Genomic DNA, 17,681 nt, shown 5'->3' with positions numbered 1-17,681 from the left:
TGTTGCGGCTGTACAGGACATTGGTTCAGCCACTTTTGTAATATTGTGTACAATTCTGGTCTCCTTCCTATCGGAAAGATCTTGTGAAATTTGAAAGGGTTCAGAAAAGATTTACAAGGATGTTGCCAGGTTTGGAGGATCTGAGCTACTGGGAGAGGCTGAACAGGCTGGGTCTGTTTTCCCTGCAGCGTTGGAGGCTGAGGGGTGACCTTACAGAGGTTTACAAAATTATGAGGGGCATGAATAGGGTAAATAGACAACGTCTTTTCCCTGGGGTCGGGGAGTCCAGAACTAGAGGGCATAGGTTTAGGGTGAGAGGGGAAAGATATAAAAGAGACCTAAGGGGCAATTTTTTCTCTCAGAGAGTGGTACGTGTATGGAATGAGCTGCCAGAGGATGTGGTGGAGGCTGATACAATTGCAACATTTAAGAGGTATTTGGATGGGTATATGAATAGGAAGGGTTTGGAGGGATATGGGCCGGGTGCTGGCAGGTGGGACTAGATTGGGTTGGGATATCTGGTCGGCATGGACGGGTTGGACCGAAGGGACTGTTTCCATGCTGTAAATCTCTATGACTCTATGATATTGAGCCAGATCATTGTTTTAAGTCGTCTTGATCGAGGGGCAATCTTCCTTTGCCTTGCCCGATGACATTCCCCCTAACAGACACCTCTATTTATCCCTCCCATTTATCTCTCCACCCCGGAGGCTCCCTGCCTCATTCCTGATGAAGGGCCTTTGGCCGAAACGTTGGTTTTCCTGCTCCTCGGATGCTGCCTGAACTGCTGTGCTTTTCCAGCACCACTCTGATCTTGACTCTGATCTCCAGCATCTGCAATCCTCACTTTCACCTCTATTTATTGTCACTTCATGAAGATTTCACCTCTTCACAGCCTGAAGTTGTTCAAGCCTCCGGTCTGCAACTTCAACCCATGATCTTCAGACTGGAGAGCTGAGAGTGACCCACGTTTTCTCTTACTGAGGTACCAGGTACTGCAGTGTGTGTGTGAGTCAGCATCAGCTCTGTACATTTTCAAGGAAAGAGTTAGATATAGTTCTTGGGGCTAAAGGGATCAAAGTGTATGGGGCAGAGAGTGAGAACAGGCTTGAAAGGCTGAATGGCCTTGTCTTGCTCCTACTTTCTGAACATCATCACTGCCTGCTCTCTACCTCCCCCCACCCAGTTTGACACCAGCTGCTGGACATGGATCCTGCCTAGTTGGGTTCAGAGGTCAGGTATAAATAAAGATCTGATGGTCAAAGGGCGGAGGGCACCCACCTTACTTGCTGATCCCTCAGCTCAGATATTCGAGTGTGAAGACCCTCAGCAGCTTCCTTTAGCTTCTTTACGGCAGAATGTAGAGGATCTAGAAAACAGAAGAAGTTGTGAAATGGCGACCTGAGATGGTGTGAGGATAGTACATCGCCCCATTAACAAACAGGCTGGAGGATCTTCCAACCTGTTTGGGCGAGACTGGAAACTTCAGGGTGAATGAGCTAACTGACCATGGCACCGTGGTACAGGAACCAGTGAAGTCGGGGTGGGGAGGCAGTGAAAAGAAACTTTGTGTACAAAGACCACATCTTTTATTCTGGATTGCAGAGACGGTGGCACCTATGGGATCAGAGGTGTTAAGCTTCAGCTGCGGCAATGCGGTAAGCCAGAACTGGTTTTCTTGGCATGGACGGTGATGCAGGGGGCATTGATGGGTTCAGAGCCTGTTGTGGGGATAAATAAAAAAAATTAAAGAAAGAAAAAAAACAATAAGAGTAAAAAAAAAATGACCAACCAGGAGTGTCAGGGGTTCCATTCACAACAACAAAAAAATAAACAGGAGTATCAGACATCCTGCTCACTCTGAGAGCTGGCTCTGAGGGAGCTGGATCAGTGTCAGGGTCTCTCCAGATGTAAACAAAGGGTGACTTTGTGACAGGACACCAGCCTGTGTGGAGTTATTTTAGTTACGGTATTATACAGGGCACTTGTGAGACTGCATCTGGAATACTGCGCACAGCCCTTCAGTTCTGAGAAAGTTTACCAGAATAATTCCTGGACTGGGTGGGTTATCTTATGACGAAAGAGTTCCTCATCCTTCCTAATGAAGGGCTCCTGCCCAAAATGTCGATTTTCCTGCTCCTCGGATGCTGCCTGACCTGCTGTGCTTTTCCAGCACCACTCTAATCTTGACTCTAATCTCCAGCATCCGCAGTCCTCACGTTCGCCTACCTTATGTGGAAAGGTTGGGCTTATATTCACTGGGGTTTGGACAAGTAAGAGCTGACCTGATTGAAACATATACGATCCTGAGGGGTCTTGACCGTGTAGATACGAGAGGATATTTCCTCTTGGAGAAAAATCCAGAATGAGTGGTCACTTTCAAAATAAGAGCTCACCTACGGAACACTTTTCCTCAAAAGGCAGAGGAAGCAGTGCCTTTTGAGAGACACAGACAGATTTGTGATAAGGAGCGATGGGAAGGTTATTTAGAGTGAGCGGGAATGTGGAGATCTTCTGATCTCATTGAATGACTGAGCCAAGTGGTCAAATTCAGCTCCTAACTGGTACGTTTGTGTGCCCCAAGATCAGAGTCACATCCCATGACCAGCACAAGTGAGTGATCAACTGGGCTGTGACTTGGTGAGTACATTAGGGGACTAGCTGGAGATATGACTCTGCAGCCATTTGGTATGTGTCCCCTCGTACTAATACTAACCCAGGGAGATATTCTGCCTCAGGAGCTCTGGAGCGAAGTCCCTCTCTGCTGTGTTGTAGAGCTGGTCGATGGCCTCGCTGTAGTCTCTGATATTGAGAGGGAGGATGACACTGTCAGCCAGCCGCATTAAGACATTGCCTGCTGTCCTACCGACTGTCTGGTGGCTGGTGAAACCTGAAAGGTGGAAAAGTCAGAGGATGAGCCTGGGCGGTGAGGAGGCCGTGGGCAGGTAAATAAAAAGGAGTACACCAATGTTTGGGAGCAGAACATGCTGCTAGCAGACTGAAGTGCCCAGGAAATGGGGCTGAGAGACAGGAGACTACATCTTAGCTCCATGGTGCTTGCTGGCCTCACTGGAATGGCAAACTCTGTATATGATGCTGTTACCACACTGTCATCAATTACCCCTCAGGGGAAGATATAGACAGTCCACCACAACTTCCAAATCACAGACACCATTCAAGGACAACACTGGTTGAAAGAAAAAGTCTCCATTTGGCACTTAGATCATAGAGCAATACAGCACAGAAACGGGCCCTTCAGCTCACCATGTTGTGCTGAACATGATGCCAAATTCAACTAATCCCTTCCGCCCTCCCTTGGTCCATATCCCTCTGTTCCTTGCATATTTATGTGCTTATCTAAAAGTCTCTTAAACACTCCTACCTTCATTCCTTGCATATTCATGTGCTTATCTAAAAGTCTCTTAAACACTCCTATCGTATCTGCCTCCACCACCACCCTTGGCAGCGTGTTCCACACTCCTACCACACTCTGTGTAAGAAACTTGCCCCTCACATCTCCTTTGAACATTGACCCCCTCACCTGAAATGCATGCCCCCTAGTTCTATCAAGCCTCCCCTCAGCCTCCGCTGCTCCAGAGAAACCACCCTGAGTTTTTCCAGCCTCTCCTTATAGCTCACACCCTCCAATCCAGGCAGCATCCCGGTAAACCTCTTCTGCACCCTCTCCAAACCTCCACATCCTTCCTGTAATGTGGTGACCAGAATTGAATGTAATACTGTAAGTGTGGCCTAACCAAAGTCTTATACAACTGCAACATGGCATCCTGACTCTTGTACTCAATTCCCCGACCAATAAAGACAAGCATGCCATACGCCTTCTTTACCACCCTATCTACTCACGGGGCGACTTTCAGGGAGCTATGGACTTGAACCCCAACACCCCACTGTACATCAATGCTGTGCAGGGTCCTGTCATTAACTGTATACTTGTCCTTAACACTTGATCTCACAAAGTGCAGCACCTCACACTTACCGGATTAAACTCCACCTGCCATTTCTCCCCCGTATCTACAACTGATCTCTATCCCACTATATCCTTTGACAACCTTCTACACCATCCACAACTTGACCAATCTTAGTATCACCAGCAAACTTAATAACCCACCCATCCACACTTTCATCCAAGTCATTTAGACATATCACTTAAATACTGACCCTCTGACAGTGCGACACTCCCTCAGCACAGACCCTTCGACAATGCAGCGCTCCCTCAGTACTAACCCTCTGGCAGCACAGCATTCGCTCAGTACTGACCATCCAACAGTGCGGCGCTTCCTCAGTACTGACTCTCGAATAGTGCAGTGCTCTCTCAGTACTGACCCTCTGACAGTGTGGCACTCCCTCAGCACTGACCCTCCGACAGCGCGGCACTACCTCAGCACTGACCCTCCGACAATGTGGCACTCCCTCAGTACTGACCCTCTGATAATGTGGGCCTCCCTCAGTACTGACCCTCCGAATGTGCGGCACTCCCTCAGCACTGACCCTCCGACAGTGCGGCACTCCCTCAGTACTGACTCTCCAGTAGTGTAGTGCTCTCTCAGTACGGATCCTCTGACAGTGTGGCACTCCCTCAGTACTGACCCTCCAACAGTGCGGCGCTCCCTCAGTACTGACCCTCTTGAAGTGTGGCACTCCCTCAGTACTGACCCTCCCACAGTGCGGCACTCCCTCAGTACTGACCCTCCCACAGTGCGGCACTCCCTCAGTACTGACCCTCCGACAGTGCGGCGCTCCCTCAGTACTGACTCTCCGACAGTGCGGCGCTCCCTCAGCACTGACCCTCCCACAGTGCGGCACTCCTTCAGGACTGACCCTCTGACAGTGCGGCACTCCCTCAGTACTGACCCTCTGACAGTGCGGCACTCCCTCAGTACTGACCCTCTGACAGTATAGCATTCCTCAGCACTGACTCTCTGACAGTATAGCATGCCTCAGCAGTATGGCACTCCCTCAGTACTGACCCCATTTCTTTCCTACATTGTTTCTGTGACAGTAAATGGCTCGGCTGGGATGCACCCAAAGGTGCCCCAAGTCCTGACCACCTGTTGCCTGTGCTCTGAGCCCCTGGGTGTCGGGGTGGATTCACCACCCGGACAGGTCACACACACCTGGGTCAATGAAACGAGAAGCATAATCGAAAGTATCGTAGCCTGTGTGGTAAGCAGGGTAGATTCGAGCTTTTGTTTTTGTCTGTTGTGGGAACAGAGACAGCAGACGTTAGTGAAATTGACTGCAGCATATGTAGAAACAGCCACTGGACAAAAATAAACCACACCACACACACCAAAGCAACAACATATAGACACACTTACACCAAAACACTCCCACATTGACAATACAGCGATACTTCCTGAAACAAAATAGAGAAACACCTACAATAACACACATCCACAATGACACACACATAAACGCACCCTGGCACTTGGAACAAATAATTAACAAGCACACACTTGGATGGTCCCAATGAATATAAGTACCAAAGCATGTACACAGAAATACATCACACACTTGCCTGTGCCTACAAACAATATTGTACAACATGACTTTGGCTGCACCATCCACAGCTTCAGAGCCCCAAAGTTGTATCCAGGTATCAAGCTGACCAACAAGCCAGGCCTTAGTAACACACCCAGCACCTGGCCCTCAGTTGAGAATCTCTGCTCACCTGGAAACAGAAGATGCTTCTCCTACCTTGTCGTATGTGTAAGCAATGTCCATGGAGCTGATCCCAAGATAATGGAAGAAGGGTGCATAGTCACTTCCTGCTCCCAGACTCCCCAAGCTGTGAAGAAACAGTGAATATCTTAGAAGGACCAACCGCTGGGTTTAAAATTGCAAACCTTTCAATCCCCTTGCTTAACAAGAATATATCCACCTCTGATTTTGAAATGTTCGAGGGCTCTATTTCTACTGCCTTTTGAGGAAGAGTGTTTGAAGGACTCCCCACACAGATTATGGTTTTGCCTCTTCTCTGTTTTCAATGAGGTTTTTCTACATGTCATCCAAGTTCTAGCAGAAGCGAAATACTGGGACGGCTGGAAATATGAAAGACAAAGAGAATGCTGGAGGAACTCAGTAGGTCTGGCAGCATGTGTGGAGAGAGAGAGAGAGGGAAACAGATATAACGCTACCAGTCCGATATCATACTGGAATCAGAAAGTCTACTCGATTGCTTCCTCCATAGATGTTGCCAACCCTATTTCTAGAATCTCCTACAAGAGGAAACATCCTCTCCACATCCACCCTGTCCAAACCCCTCAGGATCTTATATGCTGAATCGAGTCACCTCTAGCTCATCTAATGGTCAGAAGATACAAATTCAGCCTGTCCAACCACTCCTCAAAAGAAAACTCATTCGTTCCAGACATTAGGCTGGTAAACTTTCTCTGAGCTGCTTGGAACACATTTCCATCCTTCTTTAAATAAGGAGACCACTACTCTACGCAGTTAGCTAGATATGGTTTCAGTAGTGCCTTGAAACTCTTCACAGGCTGGCATCCCATAACCTTTATTTACAAATGCATAGCCTTTGACAATAGCACTGCCTCTCACTAAGCCAGGTATTCAGGGAGGCCCAATATCCCTGACATTCACCCTCTTTATCTGTCAGCCGGGGCTCCCTGATTGCTCCAATCGGAGAACATTTATTCTGTGATGTCCAGCTGGCTGACAGTAACAATTACATTCAGCTTCCTTCACAATAAGGGATAACATTCTATTAGTTTCCCTTGTTACTTGTTGTACTTGCACGAGTACACCCAGATCTCTCTGTATCTAAGAACTTACATACTTTGTTTTCATTCTTCCTTTTAAAAACATACAACTTCACATATTCCCACATTATACTCCATTTGCCGGATCTTTGCCCATTCACTTAACCTCGCTTCACAACTTACTTTCGTACCTATCTTTGTGTGATCAGCAAATTTGGCAACCGCGATTTCTGTTTCTTCATTTAGGTCATTTGTGTAAATTGTGAACAGTTGAGGCCCTAGCAGCGATCCCTGTGGCACATCACACATTACACAGAGTCATAGAGATGTACAGCATGGAAACAGACCCTTCGGTCTAACCGTCCATGCCGACCAGATATCCCAACCTAATCTAGTCCCACCTGCCAGCACTTGGCCCATATCTCTCCAAACCCTTCCTATTCATATACTCATCCTAATGCCTCTTAAATGTTGCAATTGTACCAGCCTCCACCACTTCCTCTGGCAGCTCATTCCATACACGTACCACCCTCTGGGTGAAAAGGTTGCCCCTTAGGTCTCTTTTGTATCTTTCCCCTCTCACCCTAAACCTATGCCCTCTAGTTCTGGACTCCCCGACCCTAGGGAAAAGAATTTGTCCATTTACCCTATCCCTGCCCATCATGATTTTACAAACCTCTGTAAGGTCACCCCTCAGCCTCTGACGCTCAAGGGAAAGTAGCCCCAGCCTATTCAGCCTCTCCCGATAGCTCAAACTCTCCAAGCTTGGCAACATCCTTATAAATCGTTTCTGAATCCTTTCAAGTTTCACAACATCTTTCCGATAGGAAGGAGACCAGAATTGCATGCAATATTCCAACAATGGCCTAACCAATGTCCTGTACAGCTGCAACATGACCTCCCAACTCCTGTACTCAATACTCTGACCAATAAAGGAAAGCATACCAAACACCTTCTTCACTATTTGCTTACCCAAAATGCAGCACCTCACATTTATGTGAATTAAACTCCATCTGTCATTTCTCAGCCCATTGGCCCATCTGATCAAGATCCTATTGTAATCTGAGGTAACCTTCTTCACTGTCCACTACACCTCCAATTTTGGTGTCATCTGCAAACTTACTAACTGTACCTCTTACGCTCGCATCCAAATCATTTACACAAATGATGAAAAGGAGTGGACTCAGCACCAATCCTTGTGGCACTCCACTGGTCACAGGCCTCCAGTCTGAAAAACAACTCTCCACCACCACCCTCTGTCTTCTACCTTTGAGCCAGTTCTGTGTCCAAATGGCTAGTTCACCCTGGATTCCGTGAGATCTAACCTTGCTAATCAGTGTTCCATGAGGAACCTTGTCAAACGCCTTACTGAAGTCCATATAGATCACATCTACTGCTCTGCCCACATTAAAGATATCTAACCTTGCTAATCAGTGTTCCATGGGGAACCTTGTCAAACGCCTTACTGAAGTCCATATAGATCACATCTACCGCTCTGCCCACATTAAAGATGGTATCAAATGTTTCAAAAAAAGAATGTAATTGTGCAAAGATATGTGGAAGGTTAGAAGACTTGTAGAAAATATTAGAGAAAAAGTAAGAATGACCAAAATTGGAATCTACAGTCCTTTTAGCCTAACATTTTCCCTATGGCAGATGTTATAAACTATTATTAAAGAAGCTCTGTCTGGCACAAGGACATGTTCAAGGTGATCAGGCAGAGTCAACCTGGTTTTGTGAATAGAAAATCATATTGCCCAAGGTTCTTTAGACAGATAGTTGTGAGAGCATGGAATGCATTGCCAGCAGCAGTTGTGGAAGCAGGGTCATTGGGGACATTTAAGAGACTCCTGGACATGCATATAGTCACAGAAATTTGAGGGTGCATACATGAGGATCAATGGTCGGCACAACATCGTGGGCTGAAGGGCCTGTTCTGTGTTGTACTGTTCGATGTTCTATCTATGTTCTATGTAAGAAACAGGAGCAGGAGTAGGCCATCTGGACTGTCGGGTCTGCTCCGCCATAGAATCCCTACAGTGTGAAAAGAGACCATTCAGCCCAATGGGTCCATACAGAACCCTCCAAAGAGCATCCCATCCAGACTTGTCCCCCTACCCTATCCCTGTAACCCTGTAATTTCCCATGGCTAATGCACCTCACCTATACTATGGGACAATTTAGCACGGCCAATCCACCCGAACCTGCACATCCCTGGGCACTATGGGGCAATTTAGCATGGCCATTCCACCCTAACCTGCACATCCCTGGGCACTATGGGGTAATTTAGCACGGCCAATCCACCCTAACCTGCACATCCCTGGGCACTATGGGGCAATTTAGCACGGTCAATCCACCCTAACCTGCACATCCCTGGTTACTATGGGACAATTTAGCACGGCCAATCCACCCTAACCTGCACATCCCTGGTCACTATGGGACAATTTAGCACGGCCAATCCACCCTAACCTGCACATCCCTGGGCACTATGGGACAATTTAGCACGGCCAATCCACCCGAACCTGCACATCTCTGGTCACTATGGGACAATTTAGCACGGCCAATCCACCCTAACCTGCACATCCCTGGGCACTATGGGACAATTTAGCACGGCCAATCCACCCTAACCTGCACATCCCTGGGCACGATGGGGCAATTTAGCACGGCCAATCCACCCTAACCTGCACATCCCTGGTTACTATGGGACAATTTAGCACAGCCAATCCACCCTAACCTGCACATCTTTGGATTGTGGGAGGAATATCTGAGCACCCAGAGGAAACCCACACAGACATGGTGAGAACATGCAAATTCCACACAGATGGTTGCCTGGCGCTGTGAGGCAGTAGTGCCAACCACTGAGCCATTGTGCCGCCCTTCAATAAGAGCATGGCTGATCTTTCCATGAACTCAGCTCCACTTACCTGCCTGCTCACCATAACCCTGAATTCCTTTACTGTTCAAAAATCTACCTTTGCCTTAAAAACATTCATTGAGGCAGCGTCAACAGCTTCACTGGGCAGAGAATACCACAGATTCACGACCCTTTGGGTGAAGTTCCTCCTCAACTCAGTCCTAAATCTGCTCCCCCTTATTTTGAGTCTTTGCCCCTCGTTCTGGTTCCACCCATCAGTGGTAACAACCTCCCTGCTTCTGTCTTATCTATTCCCTTCATAATTTTATATGTTTCTATGAGATCACCCTCATTCTTTTAAATTCCAACGAGTATAGTCCCAGTCTACTCAGTCTCTCCTCATAAGCCAACCCCCTCAACTCTAGAATCACCCAGCACTCCCTCCAGCATCAGTACATTCTTTCTCAAGTAAGGAGACCTAAGTTGTACACAGTCCTCCAGGTGTGGCCTCACCAGCACCCTACCCAGCTTCAGTATAAGCTCTCCACTTTTCCTCAAACTGAATATAAAATTCAACAACATTATGTCATTGCGACCTTCAGTGTGAGATCATTAATTCATCGCACAATACCAGTCGTACTGTTGGCTCCAGAATGTGCTGTTCTAAGAAGCTATCCTGAAAACATTCTATGAGCTCCTCATCTTGGCTACCTTTACCTTGCCCTCCCTTTTCCAGTCAACATGTAGGTTAAGATCTCCCATGATTATCACTGTGCCTTTCCGACATGCTTTCATCATTACTTCCTTTATGCCCCACCTTACTGTGTCATTACTGGGGGCTGGGAAGGCATTGAACCACTTCCACAGGTGACTTCTTGTCTTTATCATTTCTATCTACTGTTAACACAAACTGATTTCCTGAATTTAGGGCACACTGCTTTATTATGCTTGTGCCATCGTTAGTGAACAGAGCCACCCCTTCACCTTTTCCTACTTTCCTTTCATTCCTAAAATGCCCTTCAAGATTCAGGACTCAAACCATATTATCCTGCAGCCATTTGTCTATAACTGCTAATGGATCATACTTCTTCACTTCTGTTTATCTGTTGTTTCAAAAGCAATCTGCATTCAGATTTAGATCCTTTAATTTATCCTTTTATTCTGTTTATAAATTCTAACCCCATCTGCTGATGTATCTCCCTATCCTTCCCTGCCACAATCTGTTTATCATTTCCTGCTTTAATTCCTTTCTCTTTGGCCTGGATTCCACTTTTTGATTTACCACACTTTCCCAAATTTGGTTCCTTGTTCCCCTATTTCGTTTAAAATCCTCTCCACTTCCTGAGTTATGTGGTAACTTTTGTAGCCCCCTGGTTCACCAGCTCAATGCTACCACCTTTCTCTGTTAATTAGGGAATAATGACCCTGAACAGAGAATGCTGGAGAATCTCAGCAGGTCTGACAGCATCTGTGGAGCAAGTAACAGTTAGATTAGATTAGATTCCCTACAGTGTGGAAACAGGCCCTTCGGCCCAACAAGTCCACACTGACCCTCCGGAGAGTAACCCACCCAATCTGACTAATGCACCTAACACTACAGGCAATTTAGCACGGCCAATGCACCCTAACCTGCACATCTTTGGATTGTGGGAGCAAACCGGAGCACCCAGAGGAAACCCACGCAGACACGGGGAGAACGTGCAAACTCCACACAGACAGTCGCCGAGGCCAGAATCAAACCTGAGACCATGATACTGTGAGGCAGCAGTGCTAACCACTGAGCCACTGTGCCGCCCTCAGCTATTTCAGGTTCGGTATGATTCCTTCAGAACTGAAAAGGTATAAATAATCCCCTTGTTTTTTGAGGCAGCTTTTCTTCCCCATCCTGCTACCTCCAGGCTTTGTCTGCTCTGTTACATATTTGAGTCTCCTATCATTTATTCAGTCTTTCTTTAGTTCGTAAGGTCTGTACTGTTACACTACCTTGGACCTCTGCCACATGGGTATTCCCCCTTCCGTTCCTATCAATTAATTATACCTGCACTGTTAGGTGTCTCTCTCACCTCACCAATGCAATGGCAGATGAGAAGTTTTATTACCACAACACGGTCAAATTCCTTAAGATCATGGGGGTTCTGGTTAGATATCCAGGAGCGAGCTTACTTTGGAATGAGGCCATGGAGAGCACTTGTTCGGTTTGAATGCTTCATCCAGTTTTCATAGACAGACAGGTCACTGTGTCCAGGAGCTGAGACCTAGAAACCCAGAATGATAAGCAGTAAAAGCCCAGTCACAGAACTAGAACGAGACATTGCATCAGGAGCGCAGCAACACTCATCAGTTGCAGGATCTTAAACCTCACAGTAAAGCTCGTGGATGGTTCAGTCTTCCTGTCTCCCAACTTGTTGTTGGGCAATAATAGTATTCTTTTTGTCCTCCACCCTTGTTTCTAGTGCACTGACCTATTCACTTCAGGTTTTAAAGATCACATTTAGATGTATGTAACCAAACCTTCGGACAATGCAGTACCCCTCTCTCAACTCAAAACTAAAACACATCTATGTCCTTCATTTCTTAACACCATAGTTTGGAAATACAATTCGAACTGGAAGCTCTATGAGGTCGTGGCCACTTTAAAATTGTTACGGACTTTACCAAACCCCTTCAAAATACATTAAGGAGATAGCCTGGACCATCACGTTTTCGCCAGGCATTGCGTTTCAGATGCAATCCGATTGGTTAAACTACCAGTCATGAAGTAAACCACACTTTATTCATACACTATAGTTAAAATACAACAAAAGAGAAAAGAAATTGGAATGATTTAATTCTACTGGAAAACTTAACAGAATAATAGCTCATTTAACCACTAAACAGTAACTGTTCCAATATAATAACATCCCATAAACACACCTTGGCAAAAGGAAATTAATTAAAATAGATCGTCTCACAGGCATTCTCCAGTCCAGGAGGAAAAACATCAAGAGAAAACTCTGAGAGAGAGTAGCAGGAACAGATGTACTGTAGATTCCAAACCCAGCTTCATGACCCCAGCAGCTGCTACTGCTAAAATAAATCCAAATATCCTGGCTTGGGGGGGCTTGACCACACCCATCCAGGCTGCTTCTATTGTTCCAACTCTAACAAAAAGTCACAATGCCTCACAAGCTCTTTACTGGATTCAGACAGATAGTTTGGCGCCTCTGTCTTAACATGTCTCTTAAAAAAAAACACAAAATCAAAATACACCATTTAAAGCCATAGTATGGCCACAAAAAAAAACCCAACGTTCCAAATAAAATCATGTGCCTTCATCACAGCCCAGAGCATGGTGAGAATTTGGAACTCATTACGACATCGGCGATAAAATCTACAGCACACAGGGAGACCATTTGGCCCATTGTGCTGTGCTAGCTCTTTGAAAGAACTTTCCAATTCTTCTCAAACCGGGGATCACTGTGGTATTCTTCTGGTCACTGACCATCCTGCCATTGGAAAAGGTTCCTCCTTGTTTACTCAATTGTACTGATGTGTTCAAGGGGAGACTGGGGTAAATACGAGGGAAAAAGGAATGGAAGGATAGGGTGATGGTGTAAGAGAGAACAGGCGGTGTGGAGAAGAAACTCTAGCACAGGGCAGACGGGCTGAATGGCTCATTTTGAAGCTGTCAATTCTGTGTAATTCCATCACATGGAAGGTGGGAAGGGTCTTTACTCTGGACAGTGGCTACTGTGGCTGACCAAAGGCAGGTTTCTCAGGTGAGAATTGGACAGTGCCTACCTGCTTAGCTGCGTCAAACACCACACTCTGCACCGCTGGGGATCCACTGGCTCTCAAGGTGGCATTGGCTGTAACCGTTGCAGAGAAAAAGAATGATCAATATAAACACCTCATCATTAAAAGAGAGCTCCAGACCATCGCCAGGCGGGTCTTCCTAGTGCTCTCAAAATTCCTGATTCCAGCTGGTTTTACTGAACAAGTCAGATCCCAGAGGGAAACCTGGCTTTACAGACCACATGGTTTATTTTTGCAATTTGTTTACCCTTAAGATCAGTCACTCAACATATTCACAAGAGGCTGCCAATGTACTTTGAACAAAAGAAAATCATGTTTGTTACACACAAAGGCCAAAAAAGAACCCTTTTCCACCATTTGAAATGATCTTATCATTTCAGAAACTCAGAAATAAAGATTCAACCCTTTCACCTTCCACAACAACCATACAGATCCTCAAACCCCCACAGAAGGAGCTGTTTCTGCTTTTCCTTGCTCAGTGGATACAGCTGAATTTTAGTTTCTTTTCAGCAAATGTTTGCATGCACTCTATGCTATTTCTTCACTTCATGAGACCCAGAAGCAAATTGTTAACAAAGCCCACTTATTCCTTAACATGCGTTCTTAAACCCATATATTTAACAGCCCGGTAGGATGTTCTCCTCTCTGACACCCTAAAGCCGTCTATTTCTGGAGCTTTTCTGTCGACAGCTTCCACGGCGTTGGGCACTTATTTTCTTTTGCCCTCACTGTTTTGGAGATTGCTGCTGATACAGGTCCCTCTGTCGGAATGATCTGATTTTCTCTGTCTGAAACCTGCACATTGCCTGACATCTGGAATCATTCTGTCTATCATTGTAAAAGGAAACTTCTTTTTGACCCTGTCTTCCTGTGCCATAGGATACCTTGGGCGAGGTTATAGCCCTGTTTGATTTCCTCATCTACCCCTGTTTTCCAATGCACTGAACTATTCATCTCAAAAGTATTTTTAAAAGCATTATTTAAGTGCAAGTAAATAGATTTCCAGACAACCTGACGTAAGAATCCAAGAACAAGGAGCAGGAGTAGGCAATTTGAGCCTGTTCCATCATTTATACCATCATGGTTGACCTTACCTTGGCCTCAATTCCACTTTCCTGCCCACTCTCCATAACACTTCAATTCATTACTAATTTAAAAATGTCTATCATTTGGTTAAATTTATTCAATATCCCAGCATCCACTACACTCTAGGGTACTTAATCCACAGATTCATGACCCTTCGAGAGAGGTAATTCCTCCTCATTTCTGTTTTAAAGCTGCTACCCCTTGTCCCAAATCTATGACCTCTCATTCTGGATACTGTTTGTGGAACTTAAAGCAGATATAGGGAACAAGACAGGAACTGTGAAAATGTGTGTGAGAACTAGGGAAGGCAAATGGGAAACAGGAAGCAAAATCAAGAGAGACAGAGGAAGATTAGAGAAAGAGTGAAAAATAGAGAGAGACAGAGACAGTCAGACACAGACATGAACAGAGAGAGAAAGACAGTGAGTCAGACACTGAGAAACAGAAAGACACACACACACACACAAATAGTGAGGGAGAGATAGAGGAAGATAACATGTGACAAACACTCAAGGTTTCTTACCAAACACTGCAATGTCCACGTTGATGTATCCCACAGTCCTCTCAATCAGTTTCTTGTAGTATTCCTAGATCAGGGAGAGAACACGACGGGAAATATGGCCAACAGGCTCCCTCCCACTCTCCCGTGTCCACCACTAGGCAGTGTCGGCCGTGGCTAATTGAGTAGCTATAGGTGATGGATTCAAACCCCAGGCCAGAGACTCCAACATAAATATCTGGGCCAATAATCCAGGATAGTAATCCTGACCAACCTGACTAAAGACAGAGGATCTAGTTCATTATTTCCTGACAGTTTTGTGCACAGGTTGGTTGCCAAATTACGAGAGCACTTTGTGGTATGTGAAGCGCCGTGGGGGTTCCTGAGGTGGCGAAAGCCAGCCAGGTAAAGGCAAAGGTTTGCTCTCAACATGATGGAATAACTGTGCTCAAAGAATGTGCGATGGGGGTTTCTTGTTCACCCTCACCTCTCGGGGTCTCCCCATTTATTTCAATGCACTGTGAGCACCCAGGGAGCTGAAACAACACGGGGAGACTCCTGACTGCGGATTGTGTCCACCTTACCTCGGTCCATTCTGTGGAGCCGATTAAACCAAACTCCTCCGCGCCCCAGCTGCCGAAAATGATTGAACGGCGTGGCCGCCATTTGCCTACAACAACAACAACGGTGAGTAACCATAATGCCCCAGTAAAGGAACAATTAACAAACAAGGGCTGAGACACAGGTGACCAAAACCTTAGTCAAAGAGAACAGTTTAAAGACTGCCTGAAAGGAGGAGAGAGATGGAGAGATTTAGGGTACTGGAACTGATTCCCACATTCTGCTTCCCACCTCCCCTTCAGCTGGTGAATCATTACTGTCCCATGTTGAATAACACTTGGAAGAACCACAGAGGATAGCAAGGGTGCAGATTGGACTCTGGATGGGGGACTTAATGTCTGTCACCAAGTATACCTCAGTAGCAGCACAAGTGACTGAGCTGATTGAGTCCTAAAGGACACTGCTGCCAGGTTGGGTCTGTGACAGGTAATGAGGGAGCCAACAGGAGAGAAATATCCACTTGAACCTTGTTCTCATCAATTTGCCTGGCACAGATGCATCCGTCCATGGCAGTATTAGTAAGAATGACCACCGCACAGTCCTTGTGGAGACGAAGGCTAGCCTTCGCATTTAGAATTCCCTCTATTGTATTGTGGTGGGGTATCAAGGCATCCGTATGTGGAGGCTGGACCACCGTTGGCATGTGGTGGGACACTCCCATCCAATGGGCGTGGATGGTAGGTACCGGTTAAAAAAAATGAGGGAATTGAGGGGGGAGCAGAGTGAGCTCCCAGTGCCTAGTACAGAGGTGGTCCTTCGAGAGAGGACCTGAGCAGGATCTAGTAGCCTCCACGTTAACCAGTCTATGAAGGCTTATGCGAAATCAGGGGGTGAAAGGCAGCTGTGAGAAACAGAGAGCATGTTGGAACATATAAACAAGGAATGAGTGGAGGCCGTTCAGCCCGTACAGTTTGCTCTGCCATTTTATAAGATTATGGCCAATCAGATTGTGGCTTCAACTTTTCTATTATCCCTCCATAACCTGTAGCTACTTTGTCAAGCCAAGAAACTTGTGTCCAGATGTGGCAGAGCTCAAAATGCCAGGTTCACCAGATTGTACATGTCATGTCAGCTTTGGTGTGACAGACTTCTTTCCTCAAATGCAAGTACTGATGAATATACTGTTGTCATCTTGGTGCTATCTGTAACTCCAACTGCCCGAGGCTGTGGTCATACTGCTCGGCTGGGCTAGGCCTGACGCAGACCTCCCCAGAGGTAAAAAGTCAGTGTACAATGTGACGGGGAAGATCCCATTCTGCTGGTTACTCACCTTCCTTCACCATCTTGCCCATGACTCTGGTGATCTCCAACATGACCGCAGTGCCACTACTGGGGTCGATAGCACCATGGACCCAACTGTCACGGTGATTGCCATAGATTACGTAGCGATCTAAAACAGGAGGAAAGTTGAGAAGTAAGGCCACAGAAGACTTAATACTCAATAAGGACACTCACACGGTGCAGAGACAGACGGGTCACAGGGAGCGCTGCACTGTAGAAATTTAGTGCTGAGGGACTGTTGCACTGTCGGAGGGTCAGTACTGAGGGAGCGCCGCACTGTCAGAGGGCCAGTACTGAGGGAGTGCTGCACTGTCGGAGGGTCAGTACTGAGGGAGTGCCGCACTGTCGGAGGGTCAGTACTGAGGGAGCGCGCACTGTCAGAGGGTCAGTGCTGAGGGAGCGTTGCACTGTCAGAGGGTCAGTACTGAGGGAGCGCTGCACCGTAAAAATTTAGCGCTGAGGGCCGGTACTGAGGGAGCGCTGCACTGTCAGAGGGTAAGTGCTGAGGGAGTGTTGCACTGTCAGAGGGCCAGTACTCAGGGAGTGCTGTACTGTCAGAGGGCCAGTACTCAGGGAGCGCTGCACTTGTCGGAGGGTCAGTGCTGAGGGAGCGCTGCACTGTCGGAGGGTCAGTACTGAGGGAGTGCTGCACTGTCCGAGGGCCAATACTGAGGGAGTGCTGCACTGTAGAAATATAGTGCTGAGGGAGTGTTGCACTGTCAGAGGGCTAGTACTGTGGGAGTGCCGCACTGTCGGAGGGTTAATACTGAGGGAGTGCTGCACTGTCGGAGGGCCAGTACTGAGGGAG

At 46.7% G+C, this 17,681-nt stretch overlaps 1 protein-coding gene across 1 annotated transcript in view; it reads right to left on the bottom strand.

The window, feature by feature from the left end:
- The window catches only part of naaladl1 (N-acetylated alpha-linked acidic dipeptidase like 1), a 47,503-nt gene that overhangs the window by 5,966 nt on the left and 23,856 nt on the right, over positions 1-17,681 (bottom strand). The window contains exons 9-17 of the mRNA XM_043683015.1: positions 16,863-16,982; positions 15,556-15,641; positions 14,996-15,059; positions 13,372-13,439; positions 11,755-11,846; positions 5,716-5,806; positions 5,133-5,214; positions 2,717-2,890; positions 1,282-1,369 (exon numbers count right to left, since the gene is read on the bottom strand). Of these exons, the coding sequence (XP_043538950.1) occupies positions 1,282-1,369; positions 2,717-2,890; positions 5,133-5,214; positions 5,716-5,806; positions 11,755-11,846; positions 13,372-13,439; positions 14,996-15,059; positions 15,556-15,641; positions 16,863-16,982 (865 nt within the window). The remainder of the gene's footprint in view (positions 1-1,281; positions 1,370-2,716; positions 2,891-5,132; positions 5,215-5,715; positions 5,807-11,754; positions 11,847-13,371; positions 13,440-14,995; positions 15,060-15,555; positions 15,642-16,862; positions 16,983-17,681) is intronic.

Source organism: Chiloscyllium plagiosum, chromosome 45 (genome assembly GCF_004010195.1).
Source record: "Chiloscyllium plagiosum isolate BGI_BamShark_2017 chromosome 45, ASM401019v2, whole genome shotgun sequence".
In the NCBI taxonomy this organism is placed as follows: domain Eukaryota; kingdom Metazoa; phylum Chordata; class Chondrichthyes; order Orectolobiformes; family Hemiscylliidae; genus Chiloscyllium; species Chiloscyllium plagiosum.
This window is presented reverse-complemented; position numbering and strand designations above follow the sequence as displayed.